Below are 27941 nucleotides of genomic sequence, written 5' to 3'. Positions count from 1 at the left end.
GATAAGTTGAAATTGAAAAGCATGCATTTTTGCAAGACAGACGAAATGCGAGATGTCCAACATGTATGCAGGCATTAGTGCATTCTTCGTTGATGCGGGTGGTAGTTTTTGTACACTGAACTGTGGTACCATCAAAAGCAAAAACCGGCGGCTGTCTGATATTTGATGGGCTTGTTCAATATACGGGAAAAGCAGCGGAAGTTCTATTTTGTCACCGTGAACAGAAATACGCTAAGTGATCAAGCTGAATCTAGCACGTTGTGTTACCGTTTGACTACTCTCTATATTCATGCCTTAGATACAAGATTCTGGTTTCGTACACCAGTGTCCAATATTGGGGAGTGTCCGATAATTGATGTATGACTCTACTGCTTTAATACGTTTATTTTTATAACAGTGATATGACTGTGTAGTGTAACACAGTAACAATGGCAGATGTTACCACAGTACAATAATATTGTCAAAGATGCAGCACACTTGTATTATAGATATCAACAATTGGTTTCGGTTAGCGTTCATAATACTGGTATATTTCAGCATGTTCATAATTTCAGAACGTTCAACAAATGTACAAAATTCCTATCCAATCAAAAGTATTGTGTAGCCTTGTTTATCTTGTTTGGCCTGTTGGCATGTAGACTATACCACTTGTAAATATGAACCCATCATAAAATGTCCAGCTATTGGTAATATTTATAAATTTACTATATATTTAATAGAGCACACAATCGGATTGAAAAAACTATCAAACTATAAATTAAAATTCTAAATAATTACTTAATTACTTAAATCACATCTAAGGTTCAGTTTTAAAACAAAATACTAACATAGATACCTAAATTTATTTACTTTAATTATAATTCATACTTCATACTTATTACTTAATTAATTATTTAATATTAATTAATTAACAAAATGTACAAACCTTTGCCGTTTTGTATGATCACTTCATCACGTAAAAAGTTATTCTGGAGCCAACTGTTTCTCGAGAAAGTCGATTTCTGCAAATAAGACGGCTTATAGCAGACAATACCAGGAATTAACATCCGGGATGTCCCAACCATGTCCCCCAAAATTCGCTATGTTTCTGCCATTCTTTTAGGCGACAGTCTGATATTACGGCCATTGATTACAATAATACGAATGGAATGTGCGAGTAAAAGCTAGAGACTTGGATATGCTTTCAGAAGGAAAACAGAAAGAGCCCGTGTATGACGACGTTAGGGGCACGTGACATCTCCGGGTAACTATGACGTTTTTACCAACCAATCAGGAGCCACGAAGGCGACTTCCCGCGCCAGAAAGAACTGGGCATCTCTCTGGCAGCTCTCTACTCAAGTGAGTGGTAAGCGTTTTTGTGGATGCGCTTGAAATGTTTATCAAGGAGGTAAGAAGCTTTTTCCGGTTCTCTGGGCCCCATTTTGGAGGCAACGTGTGTCGGTTTCAGGTGGTCATAGAAGGATTTCGTTCTTATCGTCACAAGACCGTAGTAGCAGACCTTAACGAGAGGCACAATGTAGTTGGTGAGTATAAGAGAGCTCTCAATTAGGCAATAAGTAGTACTACAGTTGTAAACATTGAATTTGGTTACTGTTTGTAACGTAAGCTTGGCTGGCTTTCTACATAGTATAATTTGAATATTTTCATCTAATTGTGAGAGAATTGTAATGCAGACGCAGGTGATCTCTCTAATTTGAAATTTGCAAAAAGTACTTTGATTCAATTGAAATATATCAAATTTATTTTTAATTAAACTTATTGAAGTATAGGACTTGTTTACTACTGTCTAGCTACTTTGCAAATTACTTGCAGGAGCTCATGCTTGTAAATGCATGTGTGTGTGTGTGTGTGTGTGTGTGTGTGTGTGTGTGTGTGTGTGTGTGTGTGTGTGTGTGTGTGCGCGCGTGTGTGTGTGTGTGTGCGCGTGTGCGCACGTGCGTGCGTGCGTGCTTGTGTGTGTGAGTAGTTACCCTCTTTTAAACTTTGATGACTTTTGAAACTTTATTGCCACATTTGTTGCTTGTAGTCAAAAGTGATTGGAAAGCCTACTTTTATTATCGTCTAATGGTGCTGATTATGCTTTGGCTTACTTTTGAAAAATCAACATCTAGTGTGCTTTGGTGTTCATCAGTCTACAGTTTTTGAAAGTTTTAAGAAATAATTGATGTTATATATGGGAGGCTAGTAGTAATGGTCCAACTTCATTATTAACTCAATCACAATCCTCACATTCCAACCATCCAACCAAGGAACAAACTGCAGCAGTTCTTTCAATGCTAACTGCAGCGACAAACTAAATTACATTACACTGAAACGCTAACAAATAATACCACAAAAAGAGTGCAAGCAGAAGATGTAACACTTAAGGTTGCGTGTTACGTATATCAATTTTCACCAGAAGCATCGTTTTCAAGAAATGCACCAAAACTATTAATTCAATGCTCTGAACCTTGCACAAAGTCATTGGCAACATCTACAAATTCAAGCTTCTTTGTGCGATCTTTATGACTGTGCAGTAACATCAAGTGATTTAACCTTGCCTGGTGCATTGTACTTCTCGGATAGGTTTTAATTCGCCTGAAACTGCTGAACGACCTCTTGCTGGCGGCGGCGTTAGTTGGGGGCATTACCAAGAGAAGCTTAATATGCCTAAAGACTTCGCCCAAGAGATTTCTTGGGCCTAATGAGAGATTTTATCATGTTAATGATATCGTTGATAGAGTAAATCTTTTCTCCATGAGCGAGTGCGGCGAATGAGTCCAGATGAGCTTTTGATATATCAGGTCTAAGATCATCTCTATAGAAATCCAGTACGGAGTCAAGATCTTCTACGTAACTTTCCAGGACATCCTAAACTGCTTAATACTTTGAAGCCTTTCCGATCAAAATGATTCTTGATACAGTTGAAGATCAAATCAAATGCTTCAAAGTAAATTTTCCAATGATGTTGATCTACCATTGCTAGTGACTCATCTTCAGCTGTTCCTGTTTCAAACCTCTTGGGTATTTTTCTTTTGCGAGGCATTGCTGGTTCTGATATGTCTAGAGCTGTTGCCATATCCTTCACATGCTTACAAAACTGGCAAAGTTCTCTGCAGTTCTATGAGACAACAGAGTACGCAAAGCCTCTGCTGCCGCTTGCCCTTCTAAAGTTGATATATCTTCATGCTGCAAGGTTTTGTAGTCTTGCTTAAGTTGTCACTGTGACGCAAGAAATGAGTTTCTGAGAGCTACACCAAATAGAAAAGAAAACATAGTCATTTGCTGTGCGACTCCAACTAATCTTTCCTTTATCTTGGGATCACGAGTTTCTTTTAGCGACAGCTTCCAGGTTGCAATGAGAAGAATAGCTATCCAACACAATCTTAAGAGCATCAGCTTTTACAGTCCACCTAGCTGGACAGAGAAGTCGAATTTCTGGCATAGTAGGAGATGTGGTAGCATTCTTCTGTAGGAAAATAGCTTGTCATTTGGGCGAAAATTTGACAATCTTTGTTATTTTGTACATGGTGTCAAGAGGATCTTGCAGTATCTTACATCTTTACAGTGCATCACTGCAAGCCAAATTAAGAGCATGGCCATAGCAGTGTGTGAAAACTACTCTCGGTTCTTCATCAGATAACCGCTGGACTACTTCTTGACTTTGAGCCGGTCATATTCGATGCCTTGTCATAGCGCTGCCCGCGAACTCTTGATATAGACAGGCTCATTCTCAATAGAGTTTCCTAGATGACACGGGCTAAAGTGGCTGCAGAAATATTGTCTACCTTTAGATACCGCAACCTGTTCTTTGTTCCGCAAAGTCTGTCGTCTCGTCTACCGTGGTGGTGGAAGTAAGAAGTCTGTTGCAGAGTCGACGTAATATCACGCAATATACGTAAGGCCATCACTTTCAATAGTTCATTTTGTATGTCAGCAGAGACATACTTGTCTGATTTTTTCTCAGTGATCCATTTTTAAAGTTTTGGATTGTCTTTAGTTTGTAGAAGACGTAGCTGCATAAAGTTGGAGTCTACTTCAGTCCCGTCTACTTCAGTCCCGTCTACTTCAGTCCCATCTCTTCTTAGAGGTAGTAGCCCTTGAAGAGCCAAGAATCTCACACAAGAGACAATTTTAAGGAAGCATTGGCGTCGTTCACTTTTATCTTACTTGTGACATTTTGACAACGATTCTGCAACATCCTCGGTAGTTTTGGAAGGGTGATGGTTCTTTCGACGGCTTCACGATGAACGTTTGATGCTTTGTGACTTTTTAGTTTCTCAGTGGCATTCTTCCAATAACAGAAACTCTTTCGTATGAACGACTGCTTGACAATCCCTGCAGCTGCAGATAGCGTTTTCTCTTTGATTGCTTTGATGCAGGTGTGACAAAATGCTACATCTCTCAGTGTGGAAAATAACGGTAGGACATAGTACAATGCCCCACTAAATGTGTTGTTTGTCTAACCAAATACTGCACCAGCGTTGGGACATATTTGGACAAAACATCAATTGGTACGCATATATGAGTGTAAGCCTTGTCTCTTAGCACGTGATGGCCTTTCCAATGGTGTAACTGTTAATTTCATGAACTTAGGTGCCTCCTATCATGCTTTATCTAGAGAAAACCTCAGCTGCCTTTAATTAACGCCATTTCTTCCTTGGAAGTTGGTTATCAAAAATTACATGCAAAATGGCTGCAGTAGGGGAGGCACTTAATTAATTATACATGTAACACCATACAAGAATGTCCTACCTAGGCTCAGTCTGTCTGAGCCAAAATAATTCCCTATTTTCCACACTGATCTGGTTCACCATAGTGCAGCCAACGGTAAAGCATGAACCAAGACGACTGAAATGATCGATCAACCATGTCTCTCTTCCCAAACTGTCATTTGGGGAACTGATAGTCTACAGGTTAATGAGGTGACTCACCAATATCAGGTAGTGCCATTTCTGCTGCTGATCGAAGAGTTGACAATGCCATGTCTGTGTAGACTCAAACTTCCGTACTTCATAATGTGTCTGTACAGAGAAGTGACGCTAGAGCTCTAGGAACAACGACTTTGCGCGTCAATGCCAGAGTAAGCTGCCATATTCGTGTAGTAGGCGGAGACACTCGTCCGGGTACATCGTCTTCTACGGCTTGCGACGTTTCAGTACATCTTTGCAATTCTTGAGCAGGCGCACAAATATCAGTATGTCTTGCTATCCCGATCTGGTGGTCTAATTTGTAGCCATCACAGTTAGATCTAGCTGGTGCAGGCAAAGATCAGCTAAGATATACATTAGTTATTTAATCACATAGCATGAAACGGAAGTATGCTCTAGCAGACAGCTGGCTGAACTGCACTTTTTGAAAAGTAGATGGGCCACTGCCACTTTGATGGCCTTGAGGAATGATTATATACTACAACATTGCCAGTATGGTCATTGTGAAAGTGGTCTAGGTCACTTGTAGTCGCTGAAATTTAGTCACAGGACATTTAGTTGCAGAATTTAGTCGCCAGTACACTTGGTCACCAGTACACTTACACTTAGTCGTCAGGTGCGTACATTTGCCATAATTGCAAAGGAGGCAATTGTCTAACACACAAAGACACAAGTGTCAAGATGTAAGTAATTAATACACACCCTTGTCAAATTATGTCATCATCAAATACCTGTCAACTCTTATCTATGTTTTCAAAGACATACCTGTCAACACTTACACATAATATTTTAATAGTCATGTCAAAGAACACCAATAGGAAGGCATCATTTTGCGAGATGAGTGTTTAGATGCCTCTGTTGCTGTTGTGTCATTTCTGGGTGTCTATTTGTGATAATGTCAAGTCCCGAAACTGAAACCGAAACCGTGGTGAACTCTAAAGATTGCACAAAGTTGTGCCATAACAGTTACATGTATGATTTTGAAAAGTTCTCGTCTGACTGCAGCTTCTGACGATGATGTGATATGCAGTAATTTTCTACTGTAATTTTGCTGTTTTAGTAGTCTTTTGAAGACATAAGTGTTGACACTAATCACACTATATTATGTATTTTGATGACATAAATTTGACAGGTATGTATAGGCACTGTGTTCAATTACCTAGGGATTAATTGCAACTAAGTGTACTGGCGACTAAAGTTCGCAACTACATGTTCAACAGCTAACTGTTCTGCACTCTTGTGAAAGGGATTGTGAAAGGGTTTGAATTAATGTGGCAATTTAAATTTTTTTGTAGTTATTGTATTGCTCATAGTACTTTAGAGTTTGTTCTAAAGTCTGTTTGATAATTGGAGAGAATGTGGGAACTGCGTTAATAGATAAGAAATTGAAGAGCAGAGATGGGCGTTGCTAGTGAAATAGATGGTTCCAGTTTGAAACGTTTAGCTATGAACTTAGGTTCAAAGGTTCAACCAATGCTTCAACTACATAAGCTTGCTAGCTACAGCTGTTTTACTTATCAATCCATAGTTCAAAGTAGATCCCCGTCAGCTTTCAAGTAGTAGCCATTATAGGGGTGACTTTGAAGTTATCTGACACTTGGTGTAAATGCAAGAGGAAGGCAGGGCTAAGCGCATGTCAGACAGGAAGTTACTAATTGTGTTGTAATAAAGAACCAATCACAGTATTCATTAACTGATCTGGAACCTCCTCTTTGTGAGCTTTCCAATGATGTTGGAATCAACCCGCTAGGATGTCCGCTTCAGGAGATACAGGTTTTTTCCCATGTCCTCCCCAATTATTGAACAGACTTTAGATTTAGCTTGCTATTCTAATGATCAAATTTGTTTTATGATGTACCAACTGCAATTAGACATCTAGTTGCCTTTTAGCAAGTTGTTGTGATGTGATGTCTGGTAGCTGACTGCTATGAATCTAATTCTAAGCCAGAATTGTGACAGATGTTATTTGTTTTATATTTTAATTATTTGGTATCTAGTGGGAAGGAATGGCTCGGGAAAGAGCAATTTCTTTTATGGTGAGTACTGGACTGATGGTGTAACTTGCTTTGTGGTTGTATTGATTTGGGATATTGTGTAGCTGTGCACTTTGTTTTGAGTGATGAGTTTCGTCGTATGAGTGATGAGCAGCGGGCACAACTGTTGCATGTGAGTTATTAGTATGCAGATTTTTATGTAAGTGGTGACAATGTGCTCTTCTGAACAAAAAGGAGGGAAGTGGTGCTGAACCAACAGTGATGAAGGCTTATGTCCAGATCACATTTGATAACACAGACCAGCGGATATCTGTAAGACTAACATTGTGTAAGATGAATCAATGTATTTATATTTAGTTGAATATTAATTAAGTGACTTGAAAGACTGTGATAAGATATATCATGTTATGGGTGAGCTCACTTGAAGAAATGTAGGTGTATTTCCATAGTGCAATAGCATGTGTTGTCAGGGACAGCAATGAATGATATGTGACATATCCATGTTACCCTAGCCCGATGTAGTATCTTAGTATATTGAGTATATTGTAGTATCTTGTAACTATAGATATTAATGACCGGTATTTAGCAGTCATTGCATTCACAAGATTTTGCGAGTTGTGTTAATCACTTTGTCTAATGTCTTTCCTTTTATTGGGCAATTCTCTGAGTCTCCTCGCTACAGATTGACGCTGTGAACCGTTTGTGTTGCGCTAGAAGTAAATGGCAAAGCCAGTTCTAGAATTCATTTCAAGTCATTTGAGAGACTTTGTAAAATACTATATCTATTGACTCGTTCACAAAGAAGAGGAAAACGAGACTCTCTTCAATCTTTTGACAGCTGGGTAAGACAGTTCTTCAATTTTTTTCTGCAGTTGGCAGAGAACGATCATACTATCAACGAAGCAACTAAACGAAACCTGTTCACTAAGTGCCTTCATGAAGAGCTCTACGCCTTCACCTGGAGAATTCTATTCATCCGAAAGAGTTTAATGACTATACTACTGATAAATTTGATTGAACAGGTTAGATGTTTTTTGTCGGAAAGTACATGTAATGTTGGAGAGAGTTGTCTACTTCGTCAGCCGGATGAGTCGGTGCAGTTGTATTTTGATGGACTAAAGAAAATGTGATATATTTTGTTGCTGGTCTTAGAGAAGATCAGATGTTACAACAGTTTTATGAGAAAGATGACTTGGTAGGAGGTTGGAACAAGTTTTGGCAGATGCTTTAGTATTTGAAGGAGCTAAGGACTGTCTTAGCCACACGAGACAGTTATGAATCAGTTTAGTTCGTGGATAAGAGACACATTAAAATTAGATCAGATAAAGGAAAGCCAAAACAGGGGCTTCTGTTACATCTGCGGTGTTAAAGACCATTATAGTTTTGAGTGCCCCTTGAAAGATCATCGGAGATTATTATTTGCCCAGAATGTGACAGTTACGGTTATCAAGAATCTGGATGTTTGCTAGCTTGCGGAAAACAATCTTTTTAGTAAAAGGAAAGTGGCTGAAGCAAAACGTTCAGTATCAAATGAAAGCAGTGCAAATAATTCTTACTCATCAGAGCAAGGTATTGAGTCTGTGTGTAAAGTGGTTGCAGTGGCTGAAACGTCGCTGGAAACAAACTGGTCGTCGATGTTATCATTGAAAACAGATTTAATTTCAAGTAGACACTGGTGCAGATGTGTCATTGATAAATGAGAAATCTTGGGTAGCATTGGGAAAACCGAAGCTATCAAAGAATACAGAGAGACTCAGGAACGCGGCAGCCAACTGGATATCCATCAAAGGCACTATTTCAAGAACAGTACGTTTTGGCAATATGCCTCCAATAACAGTCTTGTTCTATGTGAAGCACGGTGAAGGATCTAATCTTTTTGGAATGGACTGGGTAAGAAAAACCGGTCTTTCTCAAGTATGTATTTTATTTCTCACATCCTTGACCAGTCAACAAGTAGCACTTTCTGTTAACAGACCATTGCAGTTTCAACGTCAGTTAAAGCGTGTTCTAGACACATTCAGCGGTGTTTTTGGTGATGATCTTGCATGTTGTAGTCAGTCAGTAAGCATCCATGTTCGACCTCATGTTGAACTCAAGGTTTTTCCTTTTAGAAGACCGCAAAGTCATCTTCGGGAAAAGATTGAAGCGGAATTAGATAGACAGGTAAATGAGGTGTTTTGGAACCTGTTGGTACAGCTTTATGTGCCTTTCTGACTGTCAGCGTAATCAAGTCATCTGGTGCTGTTAGAATTTTGTGGGGACTTCAAGCCTCTCAATCGTTACTTGATAGTGGATCAGCACCCAATTCCGCTTCCAAGTGACTTATTTAGTGTACTGATTGATGGTAAATATTTCACAAATTTAGACCTATCTGATGCTTATTATCAACTTAGAGTTGATGAGGACAGTTGACGATATCTTGTGATCAATGCCTCTTTCACTCGCATCACAAGGCAAATCTAAAGGAAAGTTTCGGTCATTTATTGTTAGAACTAGCTAGGACATAAGTTGTTGCTTGAGTTGATCGAATGCAAATTGGGCCTTGGCGCTCTAAACCCATGGGCAGCCTTTCTCAATAACTCTATGAATGGAGCTGTATATTCAGACATCACCGAGAAGAATCTGCTGAAGTAATTTGCCATCCCCAAAAATGATCGCACTTCTGAAATGCCTTGTGGAGTCGGCATCTTTTGAATCGCTTGAATTTTACTGACTTTTGAAAGAATTGATGTTTCTCCTTTTAAACGAAAACTATGTGTCACAAACATTCTAAAACATTAGTTAGATCTTTAAGGTGCTCTTCATCAGTGGCGCCTGTAATAGTGATATCATCAAAATACATTGCAGTTGCTTTCAATCCACTCAACACCTTATATCCATATTTCTTTGAAACAACGCCGCTGCAGTTGATCCAAGCGGAAGTTGACGATATCTAAAAAGGCCTTTATGTGTATTATGCATATTCCATTTTTGTCCTGATGGAAAAGAGCAACCCATCGCAAATGGTTCTAAAACTTTGCCTAGCCGAAAGAAATTATTCTCAGATTGAGGAAGAAGGTCTGTCAATTGTATTTTGTACTCAGAATTTGTGATTATTTGTTGGGAAGAAAGTTCATTTTTGAGAAGTGACCATCGTCCGCTGACTACTATTTTTGATAGCACTAAAGTTACAATTCCAACTATAACTACTAGTTGTTTAGCAAGGTGGGCTCAGTTGCTGTCACAGCATGATTATCAATTTGAATATCAAAAATCTACTAATCATGGCAATGCAGATTGTCCATCTCGCTTACTTTTGGTGCAGGATGACGATATAGACTCTAGTTTTGATGGAGAGGACAAACCGGAATCCTACATTGCTTCAATTGAAATGGAAACCCTTAATTCTGGCCCAATCCACTATCATCAACTTCAAAAGCATACTGAAAAAGACCACATTCTTCACAAGGTTGTTAGTAGATATGTTTGCCAAGACTGGCCATACAAGCTAAAGATGCTGCAGTAAAACCATTTGCTTCATGTCTACATCAACTATCTCTGAGCAATGGTTGTTTGCTAGAGCATGACAATGGGACACGTGTGGTTGTACCATCTGCAATTTGCCATATTTTGTTACAACAGCTTCACATAGAGCTCGTGTTGGAGCTGATCGAAAAAACAATTGCTCGACATTATAGTTAGTTAGGCTTGTTTGTGCTACTTGTGTATATTGTGCTTATAGTGGATGTATGTGTAGTCGTTGCCTCTGTGTGGGAACCCCTGTGTGGGAACTGCACCAAATTGTGGTGTGCGATAAAATACATTATTCTATGGTGGCCAGGAATAGACCAAGATATCGAAGCCATGGTTCGTAGTTGTGATGTTTGCACACTTTATTGGAACAATCCTTCAACAACTCCTTTACATTCTTGGGAGTTCCCTGATTACCCTTGGCAGCGTTTGCATTTGGACTTTGCTGAACCTTTCCAAAATTGAATGTAGTTAATTGCCATTGACACTCATTTGAAATGGCCAGAAGTTGTTATAACATTCAAATTGGGGCAACAGATACTGCACAAACCATTGCCGCCTTAAGTCGAGTGATGGCTCGGTTTGGAATACCTCGACAAGTTGTAACTGATAACCGTCCGCTATTCGTGTTGAAAGCATTTCGAGAATTCTGCAAATTGATCAGGATCTTACATTTTCGAAATCCCCCGTATCATCCAAAATGTAGTGGCCAAGCTGAGCGATTTATTCAATCATTCAAGAAGACTTTCAAGAAGACTTTCAAAGGACTGGAAGAGTGAATTGCAAAACTAGGATGACGTCGTTGATCAATTTTTGTCTGTATAGAAATACTTGTCATTAGACCTCTTCTTCTGCCTTTGTCTATCGGTACTCTGGAAACACCGTTGAGAAGAAAAGTCCAAAAGTTACAAGCAAAACAGAAAGAGTTTTACAGCCATTGGTCAAGATCTTGGAAACCTTTTCAAATTGGAGATGCCGTTCTACTTCAACAACAAGGTCAAGAAAAAATGGAATGGAAGCCAGCTACAGTTACTGGAATTTTGGTAAACAGTAATTCTGAAATTAAATGATCAGGTTACAGAAATACTTGTCATTAGACCTCTTCTTCTGCCTTTGTCTATCGGTACTCTGGAAACACCGTTGAGAAGAAAAGTCCAAAAGTTACAAGCAAAACAGAAAGAGTTTTACAGCCATTGGTCAAGATCTTGGAAACCTTTTCAAATTGGAGATGCCGTTCTACTTCAACAACAAGGTCAAGAAAAAATGGAATGGAAGCCAGCTATAGTTACTGGAATTTTGGTAAACAGTAATTCTGAAATTAAATGATCAGGTTACAGAACAAAAAAGTACATATCGATCAGCTGCAGCAAGACCTATACACATAGAAACAGTCACTGGTTCCTTGTTTTGATGAACATTTGAAGAAGCATGCAAAAGCAACTTTATTAGAAAAAGTGTCTCTAATCACAGTGACCTTCCTAGCGAACGTAGTTCATCAGAAGAAGACGCGCATCGAGACGAAATTCCACCAGGTCTACGAAAGGACAACCTCCTAGACGGTATGGTGAATGGGTATGACTGGAGACAAGTTGAGCCTATTATTACGTTATTTTTCCTTTAAGCTAGGTTACTTTGGGTGAATTGTTATGCTTTGTTGCTATGGATTAACAAAGAAGTGTAAGTTTCATGTTGCTAGGACCTTAAAAACACATTTGAAAGCACTTTTGGGAACAATAGTAGATGCTTATTAGAATAATGTATGCACTCAAGAACTTGCTGCATCATTTTATACGGGAATTCATAGTCTTAGGTAAAACATAAATATATGGTGAGTTAGGCAAGTTGAGTGAAGTCTTTGCAGTAGCACTGAGCACATCTTTATTTGAACTCTAGTTTGATGGTTCCAATGAACTAGTTATTCGCCGTGACTTGATGATGAAGAAAGATCAATATTATGTCAACAAGAAGAGCATGAGGTATATCTGTACACTGTTATGGAAAATGCATTTTGTATGTTCAATTTACTGTTGTTTGCTAGTCATGAAGAAGTAATGGGTCTTCTTGAAATGGCAGGTTTTTCGAGGCAGAACCCATACTACATTGTGAAGCAAGGAAAGGTAATTGGTGAAGCAGAAAGATGGACACACAGGCAGTTTATTGCAATTATAGTTGCATTTGTGGCTTCTGCTGTAATACATATTGTCATAGTGCAAGTTTAATTACACTATATGTAGACATTCATCATGAACTCAAATGTTACTACTGTATGGCAAATCCTGAGCAACGCTATTATAACACCTGGGCCGTGTTTCCACTAGCTACACCTTAAACTACTTTAGCTTAAATGCGTTTAAACTAAACCAGTTCAAGAAAGCGACTGTTTCCACTAGGAACTTGCACATCCAGGATGTGCTAAACAAACCGTCTAGGAACGCATTAATTTGAAGTATTGGGCTGGTCTGTCATCAAGTCAGGGCAACTGTTGGTTGTTACTGATTCAGCATCTGCTAGTAGGAATTTGCATGAGGATGACCAAGGACACTGTCTTCTCTCTCTCCGTAGCTGCTGATTTCTTTCCCCTAGCTAACAACCCTTACATCTCCTAGGGCAATCCTATCCCGACAAAATAATCAATATCATCAAAACATCGTTGTCAGAAGCCATCTAAACAAGCGCGCTACTGTCACGTGACAGTGGAACCTAAACCACTTTGCTAAACCTACTTCGAAGTAGGTTTAAGAAAGCGGTTTAGGTTTAACATATAACTGGTTTAGTGCAGGTGGAAACAGGTCAATTCTTAAACCAGTTTAGCTTAAACCACTTGGTAAACCGGTTTAGGCACTAGTGGAAACGCGCCCCTGTCCTTTACGATTGATGTACATTTGCATAAGCTATTGTAGTGCAGACTTTCAGTTTATCTTAGTTTTGCAATTCAGTCTGCAGCAGTTCTAGCATTGAATTTTCAAGCTGCAAACAACTACCAAACTGCAAGTAGCATCCGCAACTCAGCATCATGGCAGTCTTGAGGTGCGTTCTTTTGCTTCTTCTGCAGTTGGTCAGGAGAGCCAAAGCAAAGAAATTGTAAGAAGAGGATCCTGGAGAGCTAGCAGCAGTGTGATGAACATAGCTATAGTAGTGTGTTGTTGTGCAGCTGTATTACAGGGAGTTGCTAACTGATTTGAAAACTGTTTGGCAATTTTTTTAGTTTTGTTGTGAAACTGCTTAGTAAGATAGTGGGCAATGGAAGCAGGTGGGCTAGCAGATAGACAGACAGATTATTGGTTCTTGAGTTAGCAAATGACAAATGAGAGTATTAGAAAAGACAGAATGAAAAGTATGTGCTAGTTGGGATGCACAAGAAAATGCGCCAGTTGAAGACTACCTTTAGTAGTTGCAAATTGTTATGTGCTTGCTGTTGCATTACAGATTGTGCAGCTGGCAACTGCCCCTGATTCTTACAGACTGAAGTTGTTACGAGAAGTAGCTGGCATTTCCCTGTATGATGAAAGAAAAAAGGAAAGTGAGCATCTGCTCATTGAAACAGAATCAAAACGGGCAAAGATTGGTGAGATAATGGAAGACATTGCAGAACGATTGACAAACCTGGAGCAAGAGATGGCTGAACTGAGAGAGTTTCAGAAACTGGACAAAGAGAGAAGGTAAATAAATATAAAAGCGGTTATATTTGTTCTGCTTACAATAAACTGTTGAATTTAATTGTTAATTACACAGAGATTGGTTGCTTGTAGGTGTCTTGAGTATGCAATTTCAGACACAGAACTTAGAGACACAAAAGACAAATTGAAAGCTGTGAGTGCTGGAACAGTTATGAAAGGGTTATTAAACATGAAGTTACGTATTTGTTTTTAGGTTGATGACCAGATGCAGCATGAGACTGGAGCAAGGCACGGGGTTACACAGAGACAGATGGAAGTGGCAGATGAGATAGAAGTGAGTTTTACGTACAGTTGAACTGCTGCTAGCTTTTATTTATAGGGCAAGTTGCTATAGTACTGGCTATAAGTAAGCTGACAGCGATACACTTACAATACCATACGATACGTTACGATAATATGGTTACCATACAATAGGATAGGATAGGATACTAATACCAGTATGATGGAATATCAAAAGGTACGCAATACAATACAGTACCGTAGAATACGATCCGATACGCAATACGATACGATTATGGAATGAGTATTCGGAACGACTAATCTCAATGCCTGTATAAACCAATCCGAGCCCCACAGGATTGACCACATATCACATATGTACCCCGTTTGCGACGGCCGAATGGCTTTTCTCTTTTGTCTTTTTTGTTTTAATGAGTGAACTAGTTGGTCCTCAAAGATCTTTGCTGACTCCTTTCAGACAGCTCTCCATAACGTTCGATCTGATGCAATGTTTTCCCATTTGGATACATTCACAACACCACATAATTTCATATTGGATTTCAGGGTATCTTTTTTAGTTTAACTTCTGTTCTCCAGCTGATCTACTTCCATCTTTTAGCTGACCGTAAAAGACAGCTTTGGGCAGGCTGTCGTCAGTCGTGCGACACACGTGTCCACACCAACGAAGTTGGGACTGCATAAGAAATGCTTTGATTTCTGATATTTTACATTTTTTCAAACCACAGTGTTGGGTAGTCGATTCTGCCATTTGATGTTTGCTATCTTGCGGAGACAGCACATGTGGAATCTGTCTAGTTGTCTGATGTGTCTCCTGTACAAAATCCAGGTCTTACAACTATATAGTAGAGGTACAATAATAACAGCACAATATACCTTCACTTTCGTAACTATGCTGATTCCATGTTCATTCCAAAGCCGTCTTGTTAAGCTACCAAAAGCAACACTAGCTTTGTTCAGACGCATAGCTATTTCGTCATCTAGAACAGGGTTTTGTGATAATGAACTTCCCAAATATGTGAACATCTGACCTGATTTGAGTGCACTTCCATTCACCTTCACACTTGGAGATGCGTATGTAGCACCAGGCTTTGGCTGTAGCAAAACTTCTGTCTTTTTCAAACTGATAGTAAGTCCAAACCTTTGTGCAGCATTGGCAAAGCAGTCCGTGATAAACTGGAGGATATCTTCTAGAGAATGGGCAACAAGAGTGCAACTGTCTGCAAAAAGCAAGTCCCGTACCAAGATGTCTCTGATTTTGTCTTTGCATTGAATTGACGAAGGTTAAAGATACTTCCATCAGTGTGTGATTTGAATACTATTGTTACAATTTGTGAATGCAACATTCAACATCATTGCAAAGAACACATTGAATAACAAAGGTACCAGGACACGGCCTTGTTTGATGCCATTGGTGAGTTCAAATGAATTTGATGAGTCTCCATTGTGTTTCACCTTGGCTGTCGTATCGTCATGAAAAAATCTTGTTATGTTGACAAGTTTACTAGGACAGCCAATCCTAGTCAAGATTTTCCACAAAAGGTTTTTTTTCTATTCACCGTGTCAAAAGCCGTAGTGAGGTCAACAAAGACCGACCATGAAAAGATCTTTGTGCTGTTCATGGCATTTCTCCTGCAATTGCCTGGCTGTAAAAATCATTTCTGTAGTCCCACAACCAGAGCGAAAGCCATGTTGGCTCTCTGGAAGTATGTTGCTAGAGATATGACTGGAGAGGTTGTTCTATATTATGATGCGAGCTAGAATTTTTGCTGCAGTAGACAACAGGGAGATGCCACGATGGTTGTCACAGATAGAATGGTCATCTTTGCGCATGTATAGGTGACTGATGGTTGCATCTTTAAAGTCCATAGGAACTGATTCTTGTTGTCATATTGCTGTTAATAGTTGAAGTAAGTTTCTATCGGATGTTTACCACCAAATCTGAAGATTTCAGATGGCAAACCATCTGAACCTGACGCTTTCCCAGATGACATCTAATCAATTGCCTTAAGCCTGGTTTACAATATGATGCTGACGACGCTCGTGACGCTCGCAAGAAGACGCTGAGTAGGTGTGAAAATGCTGACGCTGGAGCTGTACCATTTACAATACCATTTGATGAGTGTCAGTGACGAGCCACTACGAGCATGCTACATATCATGATCTTCTACCATGAATACAAAAGTCTGTGATTTGGTTTCATTTCCCGAGTTTTCTTCCTCATCATGTTGCCGTGAAGACGCTTCCATATTATTTGGCAGCCTGCTGCTGGGAGCCTGGTTTTCAATACGTTTTTCCAAGCGTTTTTCTTGCACCTCGTATCTCTAGTGACTTGATCTGGCGCAACTTGCAGCAAGCAGCCATACCTACACGTATACACTTTCTGTAGGTTTCTCTTCCATAGTTTACTTCCGGTTATTTCACTCCCCGATTTGATCTCATTTTGTCGACAAAAGGCACATGCTTCCGGTAAACGCTAGAGCACTTCTGGTTTGGACGTGAGAGTTGAACTGGAATCAACTCTAGCGTTGGCAACGTTGATGATGCTGACGACGCTTGTGACGCGACGTGCGAGTGTTTACAATATGACGTCTGCCTCAGCTTTGTCGCTAGCGGCGTCACCAGCGTCCTCGCTAGCGTCGCCAGTGTCATATTGTAAACCTAGCATTATTCACTTCGTCCATAGTTGGATTTCTATTAGTTGGTCTTGCAATGGCCACTCAGGTAATTCGTCTAACACTGTTTTATCAACAACAGATGAATGGTTCAGAACTGATTGAAAATGCTCAGTCCATCTTTTGTATAATTTTATTGCGATTAGTGAGTAGACATAAGCCATCACTGGAAGAGATGGGTGAGAACCCCTTGTGCTGAAGACCAAACACTGTCTTTAAACAAATATTAAAACGCTTCATATCGTGTTCGTCTGCTGTCTTTTGTATAGCATGTGCTTGATCTTGCCACCACTTCTTTTTCATTAACCGTTGGTTTACTTGCACAGATTGCCTCAGATGGTTGTAGATCAGCCTCTTAGACTTAGAGCTAATGTTAGTAATCCAATTGTTATGAGCCTTGCAGATACTTTGAAGTAGACTCTGAATAGGAAGCTGGGTTTTATTTCCAGTAGCATCGCCATCTGCTACCAACACGTCCACCAGTTGTGGATAGTGGAGAAGCCCTTAGATATAAGGGTTAGCTACGAAATAAGCAGGTTTGACCTAACAAATAAGCAGTCACGGACAATAGGTGGCACTATTGTACCTATAAATATCACATGTACGATACGATATGCATACGATAAAAGATAAAAAGTCAGGTTACTTATTGCTTGTACTGTAAGTTCATGGTATACGATACATTTACAGTATTGTTATTTTGAATGCTATTATTTTGTGTATTGACTGTGTTATTGCTAGTCATCACTTGTCTTGTCTGTGTCAGAGTTTGGAAAATCAAGAGAGGGACATGAAGAACCAGATAGATCAGGCAGTTGTTGAGACTCAACAGTTAAGGAGACAGATTGAAGCTCAGGTGAAAGAAAAGGCTAAGTTGTCACTGCAGATTGAAGATATTTCAACATTGCAACTAGAAGATGAGAGACAAAAGGTCTGATGGTTTGTTTATACATACAAAAAGGATTTGTAATTTATCTAAACTCATACATTAGTTGTGTGTCTTGTCTTTGTTTTACCTGTTGTGTAGTTAATGTACTTTCCACAATTCAATGAATTATACCTCGTTTACGCGAGGACGGCTGTCGAGCCGATCCGCGCCAGCCTGTGCCATCCCAAGCATACCAGCCCGAGTTTACAGAACACACTTTGTAGAAGCGAGCCAATGCTTTTAATAGGTGTGTCATTAACGTGCATTAGTTGCTGAGATTGCCATAGCTTGCATTGGCTCACGTTTGCAATAGACAGAAGCCAAGCTGCCTGCTTTTTCTGTATGGCTTTACAACAGTCATATTGAGAAATTGGTAGGACATATACGAGACGTCATACTATTCAAATGAGACATGAGTCTATCGCCAGGCGACTGTTGCAGCAACGGAGTTCAAGAGATTTGTTTTTGCTGCGGTTGTTTGGGCACTTGCTCTTTTCAATTTTACTTCTCCGGAAAGATACACAGAGTCTCCGTCTTGCTCTAACGTCATTTGTACCATCGAGCTGGCACGGCTTGGCACAGCTCAGCTCGCATTTGCACGTACCATAGAAACCGAGTCAGCACGGGCTGGCCTGCTGACTAGTGCTTGTGTAAACGGGTATAAGACTCAGAGACATGTAACAGTATACGCGTTGGTTGTGGCTTGCATTGATACATTCTGCATAGCATGTGGGACTTCTGGAATATGACTTATTTGGAAGCTACGAGTCAAGTCACGTGACTTGCTAGGAGCGGTATACTAACGAGGTTTCATTTGCACAGAATCTCTGGCTGGCTGGCTATGTGGTGTCGCGTTCAGGAATGTATGGTATGCACGTGGCAACAAAAAGACAATGGTCGGGCAGCCGATCAATAAATTGAAAAGACGTCTACCGGTATTTTGATCAAAAACCAACAGAAACATTGTATTTTAAGTAACGCTACATGGAAATCTAGGAAAATCCAATCATGCTGGCTGCGGTAGTTCACAAATGGGGGGGGGGGCGTAATACGTGTGTTACATACGGGACTTCATTGCTAACACGAGTCACCAAGTATGGATACTGTAGATATTAGATTGAACTTTACCTTCCCCAACCTGGTTTTTCACGTGACGTCTCACAACTTCTACACTGTACAGATTTTAAAATAGAGGCTCTAGGGCGAAGGGACCGAACTTGTACTGGCGTAGGGTTGGGGGCTGGGGGAGGCTATAGGCCCCCAAACATTTTAGGTTTGTCACTCCAATTCAAGCAGAACTCTAAGTATCAATTACCAAACAGTCCGCTTAATTAATTAATCTTAGGCCACACCTTTTTTGTGTTTCTCATCACCTTATTGCACAGAAATCAACACACATGCAGAAAATTGAAAACCCAAAAAAGAATGTCTGAAGAAACAGGGTAAGCAGGTTGTAAGTGGGCCTGGTATGAATTCACCTAATAGCGTACATCACCAACATGTAGTCAAACATTCTCTGACACTGCATGCAGTAATGTGTTAATTTTCTATCCCACGTGCTCTCTGGTATATGCACATGCCTTGGGGTGTGAAAAATGAGAATCTAGGCATGCATGTCAACCAATAGAGAGTTTCACAGCCGTTTTCTTTCAGAATCTGTGCCACCATACCATCTTTGCTAGCTTTTCAGAGCACTACTATTCTAACTAAAAGTTATTTTTGATCAAGCCACGTGATGTTTTTATTCCTTCAGTCAGAGTGAGCCTACACACGCGGGTGACGAGAAACATAGAAAAAACGGTGTGGCCTTAGAGTAGTTTGTTGAGGACGACGTTGGCTATCTCTTTGATAATACACATCATCATTTCAGCAGGGGTGGGGTGGATCCAGGGGCTGTCCCATGGTGCACTGGACACCCTAACCACCAAAGAGCAAACTGAAATTTTTCATTAATCCATTCTCAATTCTGGCTCCATTGCCCAATGAACAACCTAACACCAGAGCTGTCTGACTAACCCTTACGGCAATTAATTATAATTAAGTCTGACGGTTCCTCAGCCCTCTGCATGCTGCAGCTCTCGAAGTTCACGTGACATCTAATGGATGTGCTTGGCAATTTAAGCTCTTAGAAAATCTCGCGAAACCTGGGACACTTCACAAGTGTTTTTCTGGATCCTCCCCTGTTTAGTATGATAAAACCAGTGTCGAGAAGTCGTGGACACATGATGTGCGCATGTCCATCAAGTGTAAAACGTTTGCTATGCTATCTGGCAATGGCAGAGCTAAAGAAGACCGCATCAAAAAGGCAGAAGCTTATCCATCAATTATTTTTTAAGGAATTGTAGGTTGACAACCCAGTTTTCTCCCCAGGCATCTCCAAAGACACGCCCATTCTCATCATCCTTTGGCTGACGCCGCCACACCTTGACTTTTGCCTGCCATGCCTTACTATTTATGTGTTAGGCAAGAAATGGGAGACCAGTGGTTTGGCTTCTTGTAGGTATTGACTTGTTATGGCTAATAAAACACCTAATTGATGTTGTTACTGTAGCAATCATAACTAAATTTTAACAATATAGCTGAGCTGCTCTACCACAATTAAATTCAGTTCTGCAGTCACAACCGAAAGTGGGCTGCTGACGCGTAACCATAGAACGGACTAAGGTCATACGGGTATCATTGGAAAGCTCTCTGTTTGCTTTATTCAATTATGAATGCTTCTCATTTATAGGATGCATTACACAGGAGATAGGTCAAGTTATGTGATGCTTTTGGTAAAATAATTAGATAGAGGGTGGAGTCTTGTCAATCATGTACCGTTCTAATTGCAAACCTACTGTAATTAGATTGGTACAGTGTTCTAAATACATATAGTAACTAGAAACAGCTTGAGAATGCAATCAACACGCTAGGTACATCCACTAACACTCTCTATTGCTTTTTACAGCACCATTGGCTTGGTTCTGCATAGTTTACTGGCAAGGTATTCCGACAGCGGTAATGAGACACCAAAAGTGATTTCTACAACAGTAGGGCATCTGGTACATTATAGAGTGTTAGGTATCCTAACTCTCTCCCCAAAGCCGCAACTGACTTTTCGATAACTACAGAACACTTGAGAAATCTGATCCTTTTTGCAGTTAGTCACATGAATAGTTTGCTTGGAATGTATACGTACAACAGACACGTGTAGCAGTGTGGCCGCAAGTCTTCTAGACAGAGATTGACGTATTACTCAGAAGATTTAGATGAAGCTCAATTACATATATTATAATATACACGCATAAACAGAATGGCAATTACCAGTGTAAGCCCATTATTCAAAACTCATAGGGTGATGTAAGCGAAATATTGTAGAAAATTTATCTTTTTAGTTTTTAAACAATTGATTGTTTAATTGTTGTTACTAATTATAATTGCTTCTTGGCGTAAACTTTGGTCTAGTAAAACCACATAGCAACTTTTAAAACTGGCTACAGTGGGCACTTTAAACCTTTAGCTATCATAGGTTTGCGGCTTTAATGATAACTTGCTTGTGTTGTACTCTGTCCACGCATAGAAATGTTGTACAGCGAACATTTTAGACCAAACACAAGTACCCTATATAGTGCTCCAGCACTGCACCGCAAAGCTAGCAAACCCACTCCGATGACCACGCCCACGTTTTAAACGACCACGCCCACAAGTGTTTTTTTATTTAGGCATGCCTATACCACCATGCCTTTGACAGTGTTCTCGCCAGTACTGTCTGTACCGTTATTTTGACGGTTGGGACAAGGAAGGGACGTTTGGAGAGGGGAAAACAGCAATTATTGACGGTTGGAAACAAAATTGGACAAGCTACCACACCTACTGTGGGATGACTGCCTTCAAGATCCATTGTGGATTTAAAGCTATTAACCTCTAATGGTCTTGATGGTCCCCACATTCCTAAACAATCTCATGACATCTAAATCTTGGGGCGTGGTCTCTTTGTTGTTGCAGCAGGTGCTGCAGACTGTTGTTGCAGCATGTGTTCTACTAATAACTGTTTATCTTCAATCCCATTTTTAGTAGGTACACCTTTGCAGATCTCTTTACAGCATACCCTCTCAACTGGATGTATCAATTCACTAAATCATTATGGTTATAAAAACATAGTGATCTCTCACAAAGCACGCTTGCAGCTACAAATTCTCAGAGCTTTTTGTATGGATTGTACAAATGATTACGCTAGACTACTAGAAACGTAGCGTATTAGATAGTTATGGTCAAAAGAAGGTTAGATGGTCAGAAGGTGTACTAGTATCCCTATACTATTCATTAAATACTATTCATTTCTTAAGTTTTGATGTCACAGTAGCCAATGTATATGCACAACTTACTCTTGTAAAGCTCAGCTCATAATCCCAGTTTTAAGTTAATTAATTAAGTCAACTTGTCATTGTAATAATCTAGTGTATTATATATCTATCTGTGTTATGTTCAACAAGGTTATCTTCAATGAGGTTTATTTGACAAGTCCCGAGTGGCTATTATATTGAATAGTCTACCAATCATGCAGTAACTAATATACATGCATAAGACTTTGCGTAGTACAACTAGGGAAAGGTAAAGTAAAAATATGATGTTATCACCAAATATGTCAACATCAAACATTTGATGACGTTATTTCCTGACGTCATTATATTTGATGGCGTCATATTGACAGTTGGCAAAATATTCTGGCTAGAACACTGCTTTAAGATATTCTTTTGAGAACACTGACAACCCGATTGACTGGAGAATGGCATCTCTGGCGGCTTTGATACCTAATGATTTGCATGCACTCTGTACTTTCTCTTTTTTGTGCTTAGGTTATTCTAGCTAACTAGCTAGACCTATTGCTCGACAGGTTACGAAATTCTAAAATTTGCCAATGTTGGTTTGCACTAAATTTGGTATTCCAAATTCTATTGTCATCGAGATGCATTCAATTTAAAGGTGCAGGGTCACGGTTGGACATGAGCACTTGAGCCGATCTCAAGTGAGGTAGCTTTTGTGTCGTAGCTATTGTGCGTAACATATGTTCAAGTGCCCTGGCAGGAAAATCAGCCTTGATCGCCAGTAAGGCCTTCAGATGCTGTTCGTATGTTGCTCATGCGCAATGGTCAATAGATGAAACTACTGCGAAACCGGCTAGATAGGTATCGATTGACGGGCACGGCAGCAGTGTAAGCTAATCATTTTGGTGCTCATTGTGAACTAAGTGCACTTGGTTACTCTGAGAGAAAGACGTGACTACGGGAGATGCAACATACGGGAATGTGACGTGTGCTTTCTGTTCATGTGCAGAGCGTAAGGAACTCCGATCTGGCTCAAAGTGCGAGGATGCTTGTTGAATTTTACCGAAATGGCAGTGTAGCAACCTCAGTTTGACGTTTTAGAAGGAAAACTCTGAGAACTACATCTAAACAGCTTAGAATTTAGCTACACCAGAGTCACGGTCACACAACCTCATACTGCAACGTCTTGATCATTCCAATTCAGGCTATAGAGAGACTTCAGTCAGCGTTGCCTTCAGTGTAAATTAGATTGTCTAAATTCTTGTGGTTACTGGGTGTTTGAAAAAGTGCACCCTTTTCAAAGGGATGCATTGTGCATGTCGAACCGTGACCCTGCATTTTTAATGATTGCAGCGAGCCTTTGGCACAAACTGTAGCACTGTTTCCACTCCTTTACACACACTGATGGCTCTCAGTTTCCCAGTTTATTTGTCGCACTGAAATCAGTACTATTTTCTTACATGTCCACAAACTGTGAGTGAAAAAAGTAAAAGTACAAAATAGGTGAGGTTTTGCAAGTAAAAATGGGCATGGTGTGCAGCCTAATTTATTAGACCCCAAGCTTGAGGACCACGCTACGCTAGTGAGCGAAGTGACTGGTGAGGCAGGAGCACCCAGCCGGCAGTATACTGTTCACCACCTTTGCTGGCGTTGCCAACAGGAGTTGAGACAAATTTGTAGTGGCAGTAGTGCCGGCTTCTATTCTGTCTATGGTCGGTGGAAGGAGCAGTCGGCAGCCAGTGTTATGTATATGCATTATTTAATTAAATTTTAATTTGTGTTGCTCACGTGAACTATTTGCATTCACAACATTTGTTGGGGGAAAGTAAATTTGCTTCCGGATTTCTACTTGTCCAGACAATAGCAAACATTATAACCAATTTCAGCTCAACTCTACTCCAGATAGAAGCTACTCCCAATGAGTATAGTATTGCTTCGTACCTTTCATTTGAAGCGACGTTTAACGGATGTTCATGTGCATTACGTATTACTAGTATTATGAGGATTATCAATTAACTGTGAATTATAGTAGTACTGGCTAGGATTTGTTCACTACTTGTAATGAGAAGAAGCATTAGAGTGCAGACTATTCACTGTTAGCTATGTAGCTTAACTGTAATTATAGTGAGAGCCAATGAGAACTGAAGAGTGTGAGAAGGGGACTAGACACATAGTCGGTGGCATTCACTCTCGTGACAATTTAGCACATGCTTTATCAGCGATAACAATCTAACAATCAACGCCCACAGGTGTTGCTGTTACTCACACAACTAGAATTTGGCTGGCCAAGGAGATGTCATAGCATAGGTATGATTTGTTTATGACTACTTGTTTGTGTATTCTTACTATGTGGCACACGAGATTGTACATCGGTCATTTGCTATATTCTGGCACTTGCACTCACTACAGGACTGTTGAGTATTTGTTACCATGTGGTGGTTCCTTTGCTGCCCTTGGACAGGCTTGCAACTATGCCCATGTTGTGTCTGCTTACATAGTGTTTAGTCAAAGCTATGCCCATATTGTGTCTGCTTACGTAGTGTTTAGTCAAAGCTAGCTCTTTGTTTGTTGTTTGTCAGTCTTTATTGCAAGCTTTTAATTGCCTTACTTGGTAATATTGACTTTGTTAGTGTGTCCTTTGATCAACTGTACTTGTGTTGTTGGATATCTTAGTGCAGTAGATAGAGGCTTTGTTGTCGTAGGAAGCTGCTGCTGCAGAATTGGAGCAACTTGATGACAAGATTACTGGAGCTAGAGCTGGCTTAGAAAAACTACTGCCTGACTTTAATTCTGTAGTGGAAAGAGAGGCTCAGACACTACAACGGTAAGTGAATTGGCCAGTACTTGAAACGGACACAAACAGTTGCTACACTAGCGTACAGTGTAAAATAGTGATTTATAAATGACTGATAATGAGTGCCTTTTCTGTTTGGGATATTCAAGCATAGGTTGTCATAAGTAATTAATTATGTGAGAACAATTGACTAGTTACAACAGGCTTTGCCTACTCGTTTCTTTTACTGTTTGTTCCAGTATTCACTCTAGCTCAGGTTGTTATGGTTTTGTGAGGCGTGTTCGACTGGGTTCTTTCAGCCTCTTCCGGAAGAGTTTGCAAGAGCACGCCTCTCTTCTTACTTTTCCAGTGCAAAGCTAGAAAAGTTTGAAAGAGGGGCGTGCTCTTTCAACCAGCAGTAGAATTGGTAGAGTTGCCTCTTTTGGAAGAGGCTGGAAGAGCCCAACCGAACGCACCCCAATTGAGGAAGGACTTGAGCTTCTTGAATTTCTTATGAATCAGCTACTTCCCAATTGGCAATACCATTGGTATACAGTCTTAATGGGCTCATGCATATGTATACTATGTATAGGATAGATACCTTGACCGAGGGGACTATGAGGCTGTAATTCCCTTGAGAAGAAGCCGAGGAAGCATTGATGTGGTCGAGGGCAAGGGCGAACCTGTTCAATCTTCTGGCAAACATCAAAGAAGATATCTCATTATACATTTACAGTATGTATGGGCTAAGGGAAGGGTACTCTCTTTTTACTTTTCTAGCGCAAAGCTAGAAAAGTTTGAAAGAGGGGCATGCTCTTTCAACCAGCAGCAGAATTGGTAGAGTTGCCTCTTCTGGAAGAGGCTGGAAGAGCCCAACCGAACGCACACCAATTGAGGAAGGACTTGAGCTTCTTGAATTTCTTATGGTACAGCTACTTCTCAATTGGCGATACCATTGGTATACAGTCTTAATGGGCTCATGCATATGTATACTATGTATAGGATAGATACCCTGACTGAGGGGACTATGAGGCTGTAATTCCCTCGAGAAGAAGCCGAGGAAGCGCTGATGTGGTCGAGGGCGAGGGCAAACCTGTTCAATCTTCTGGCAAACATCAAAGAAAATATCTCATTATACATTCATGTATGGGCTAAGTGAAGGGTATGATCCCTTGTCATAGAAAGATTTTGTAGAACTTGTTTGACTGCTAAGGAGTGTTTTAGTAAGGAACATAATGTGTAGTGTATGATGTCTGTCACACTAGAGGAATGCATGGCGTGTAATCTAGTAACTAATCAGGAAGCAGGTGAATCTTTCATTAGGTTGATGTGTTGTTGAGAAGAACTCGTGCAGCTAATAGTCTTCTATATTAATGAAAACATTTTGTATCATTTGCACGGAAGTCAGTTCCAATGATGTTTGTCACACTAGAGGAATGCATGGCGTGTAACTAATCAGGAAGCAGGTGAATCATTCATTAGGTTGATGTGTTGTTGAGTAGAACTCGCGCAGCTAATAGTCTTCTATATTAAAGAAAACATTTTGTATTATTTGCACGGAAGTCAGTTCCAATACTGAATGCAGTAACAGTTGTTACCAAACGCTGGCATGCAGTCCAACAGTCTAAAATACAAAGTCTCTTTCAAAGAGGTAGTTATTCAACAGAATCTACCAGAGAGCACAGATGACAACCCAGCGCTTGCAGATCTGCCTGGCATGACTCTGCTCAACGTATACATATCAAGCAATGATGATATCCTGACAATGGACAAAGCTGTGCTTTGCTGAAGGGGAATGCCCAACAGTGGATTCAATTTGTCAGGCCATTACTGCTAAGACGGTTAGAATTGATAGGGAAGACAATAATACCAACATTAATAACACACAAAGTTGCAATGATGGTGATGACAATAAGACCAGCAGACTTAGACCCAGATTTTGTTTGTACTGGCTACAATGGTATTGCATAGAGCAGGGACTTAAGAAGTGTTCCCTGTCTTGCTTAGACAATTTGACATCTGCTGTGTGACACCAAGCAGTTGTTTCTTTGTAGTAGCGTTGACACATATCTTGATTAGGTTAATCATACGTTGTCAGGTAGCATAGTGATAAAGTATATTTTTTGTGTACAATGAAAGTCACTTTCTTTTGACAACCCTGCTTGTAAGAAACAACATTGGGTAATGGGGCCTTTGGTTAAAAGACTAGACCAACATTGTCCCACTCAGTGGAGTGCACTGTGTATTACTAGGAATCCTTCGAAACTGGTAGTACATGTATGTATATATGCATAGCAAATGAGCAATTTAGTTTGCAATATATATGTGGATAGTAATCAGGGACACGTGGGTTTGTTTTCTGCAGCCTTTATTCTCGCTGTGGAATGTGTGAAGTATTATAGTATTACTTTTCAGGTTGGTAGAGTGTAAGGAAAGACAGTCAGCTCTTTATGCCAAACAAGGTCGACACAGACAATTTCAAACCCAACTTGAACGTGATGAGTGGATAAGAGAGGAAGTAGAAGAATTGGAACGAGACTTAGCACAAAAACAGAATGAAGTATGTTTGCCAGTCTATGGCATTTTACATTAGTAGTTCTGTGATCTGAAAACTGAGTGTTCATATTCATGAAATTAGTGTTCTTGATTTGACGTTTTGGTTATGAAATACCTTTGTGTAGGTACGTTTGTTGACACGTGATCTTATGCAGCTAAACGAGAAAAACACATTCCTGGCAGAAGAGCAGCAGGTCAAGTTTATTATATCAGTCCTATATTATTGCTCATTGGTCTGACTCTTGTCACTTACTAGGAGAGAACTGATCAAATAACTCAACAAAGGAACACTTTTGGAAACACGAATAAAGACCGGGTTGAGAAGAAAAAACGAATTGATGCTTTGGAAAATGAGAGAAAGTAAGAATAAAAATAAT

General features: G+C 40.0%; 1 protein-coding gene across 1 annotated transcript; it reads left to right on the top strand.

The window, feature by feature from the left end:
- The first annotated feature begins 1285 nt into the window (after positions 1 to 1285).
- Positions 1286 to 27941, top strand: LOC134190585 (structural maintenance of chromosomes protein 3-like). Its single transcript, XM_062659041.1, has 15 exons — positions 1286 to 1387; positions 1448 to 1523; positions 6908 to 6946; positions 7009 to 7076; positions 7139 to 7216; positions 12308 to 12390; positions 12453 to 12531; positions 13841 to 14073; positions 14164 to 14224; positions 14285 to 14365; positions 17770 to 17934; positions 24938 to 25059; positions 27424 to 27568; positions 27690 to 27758; positions 27821 to 27941. The coding sequence occupies exons 1-15, from the start codon at positions 1373 to 1375 to the stop codon at positions 27926 to 27928; spliced, it is 1422 nt and encodes a 473-aa protein (XP_062515025.1). The 5' UTR covers positions 1286 to 1372; the 3' UTR covers positions 27929 to 27941.

The sequence above is a fragment of the Corticium candelabrum genome, chromosome 1 (assembly GCF_963422355.1).
Source record: "Corticium candelabrum chromosome 1, ooCorCand1.1, whole genome shotgun sequence".
Lineage (NCBI taxonomy): Eukaryota > Metazoa > Porifera > Homoscleromorpha > Homosclerophorida > Plakinidae > Corticium > Corticium candelabrum.
The sequence above is the reverse complement of the archived record's forward strand: the minus strand, read 5'-3'. Positions and strand labels throughout refer to the sequence as shown.

Bases quoted from the DNA above. Each gene is read 5' to 3' on its own strand.
- LOC134190585 (XM_062659041.1), top strand. The intron at 6,947-7,008 runs GTGAGTACTGGA...GATATTGTGTAG, and splicing joins AAAGAGCAATTTCTTTTATG to CTGTGCACTTTGTTTTGAGT. The intron at 14,225-14,284 runs GTGAGTGCTGGA...ATTTGTTTTTAG, and splicing joins CAAAAGACAAATTGAAAGCT to GTTGATGACCAGATGCAGCA.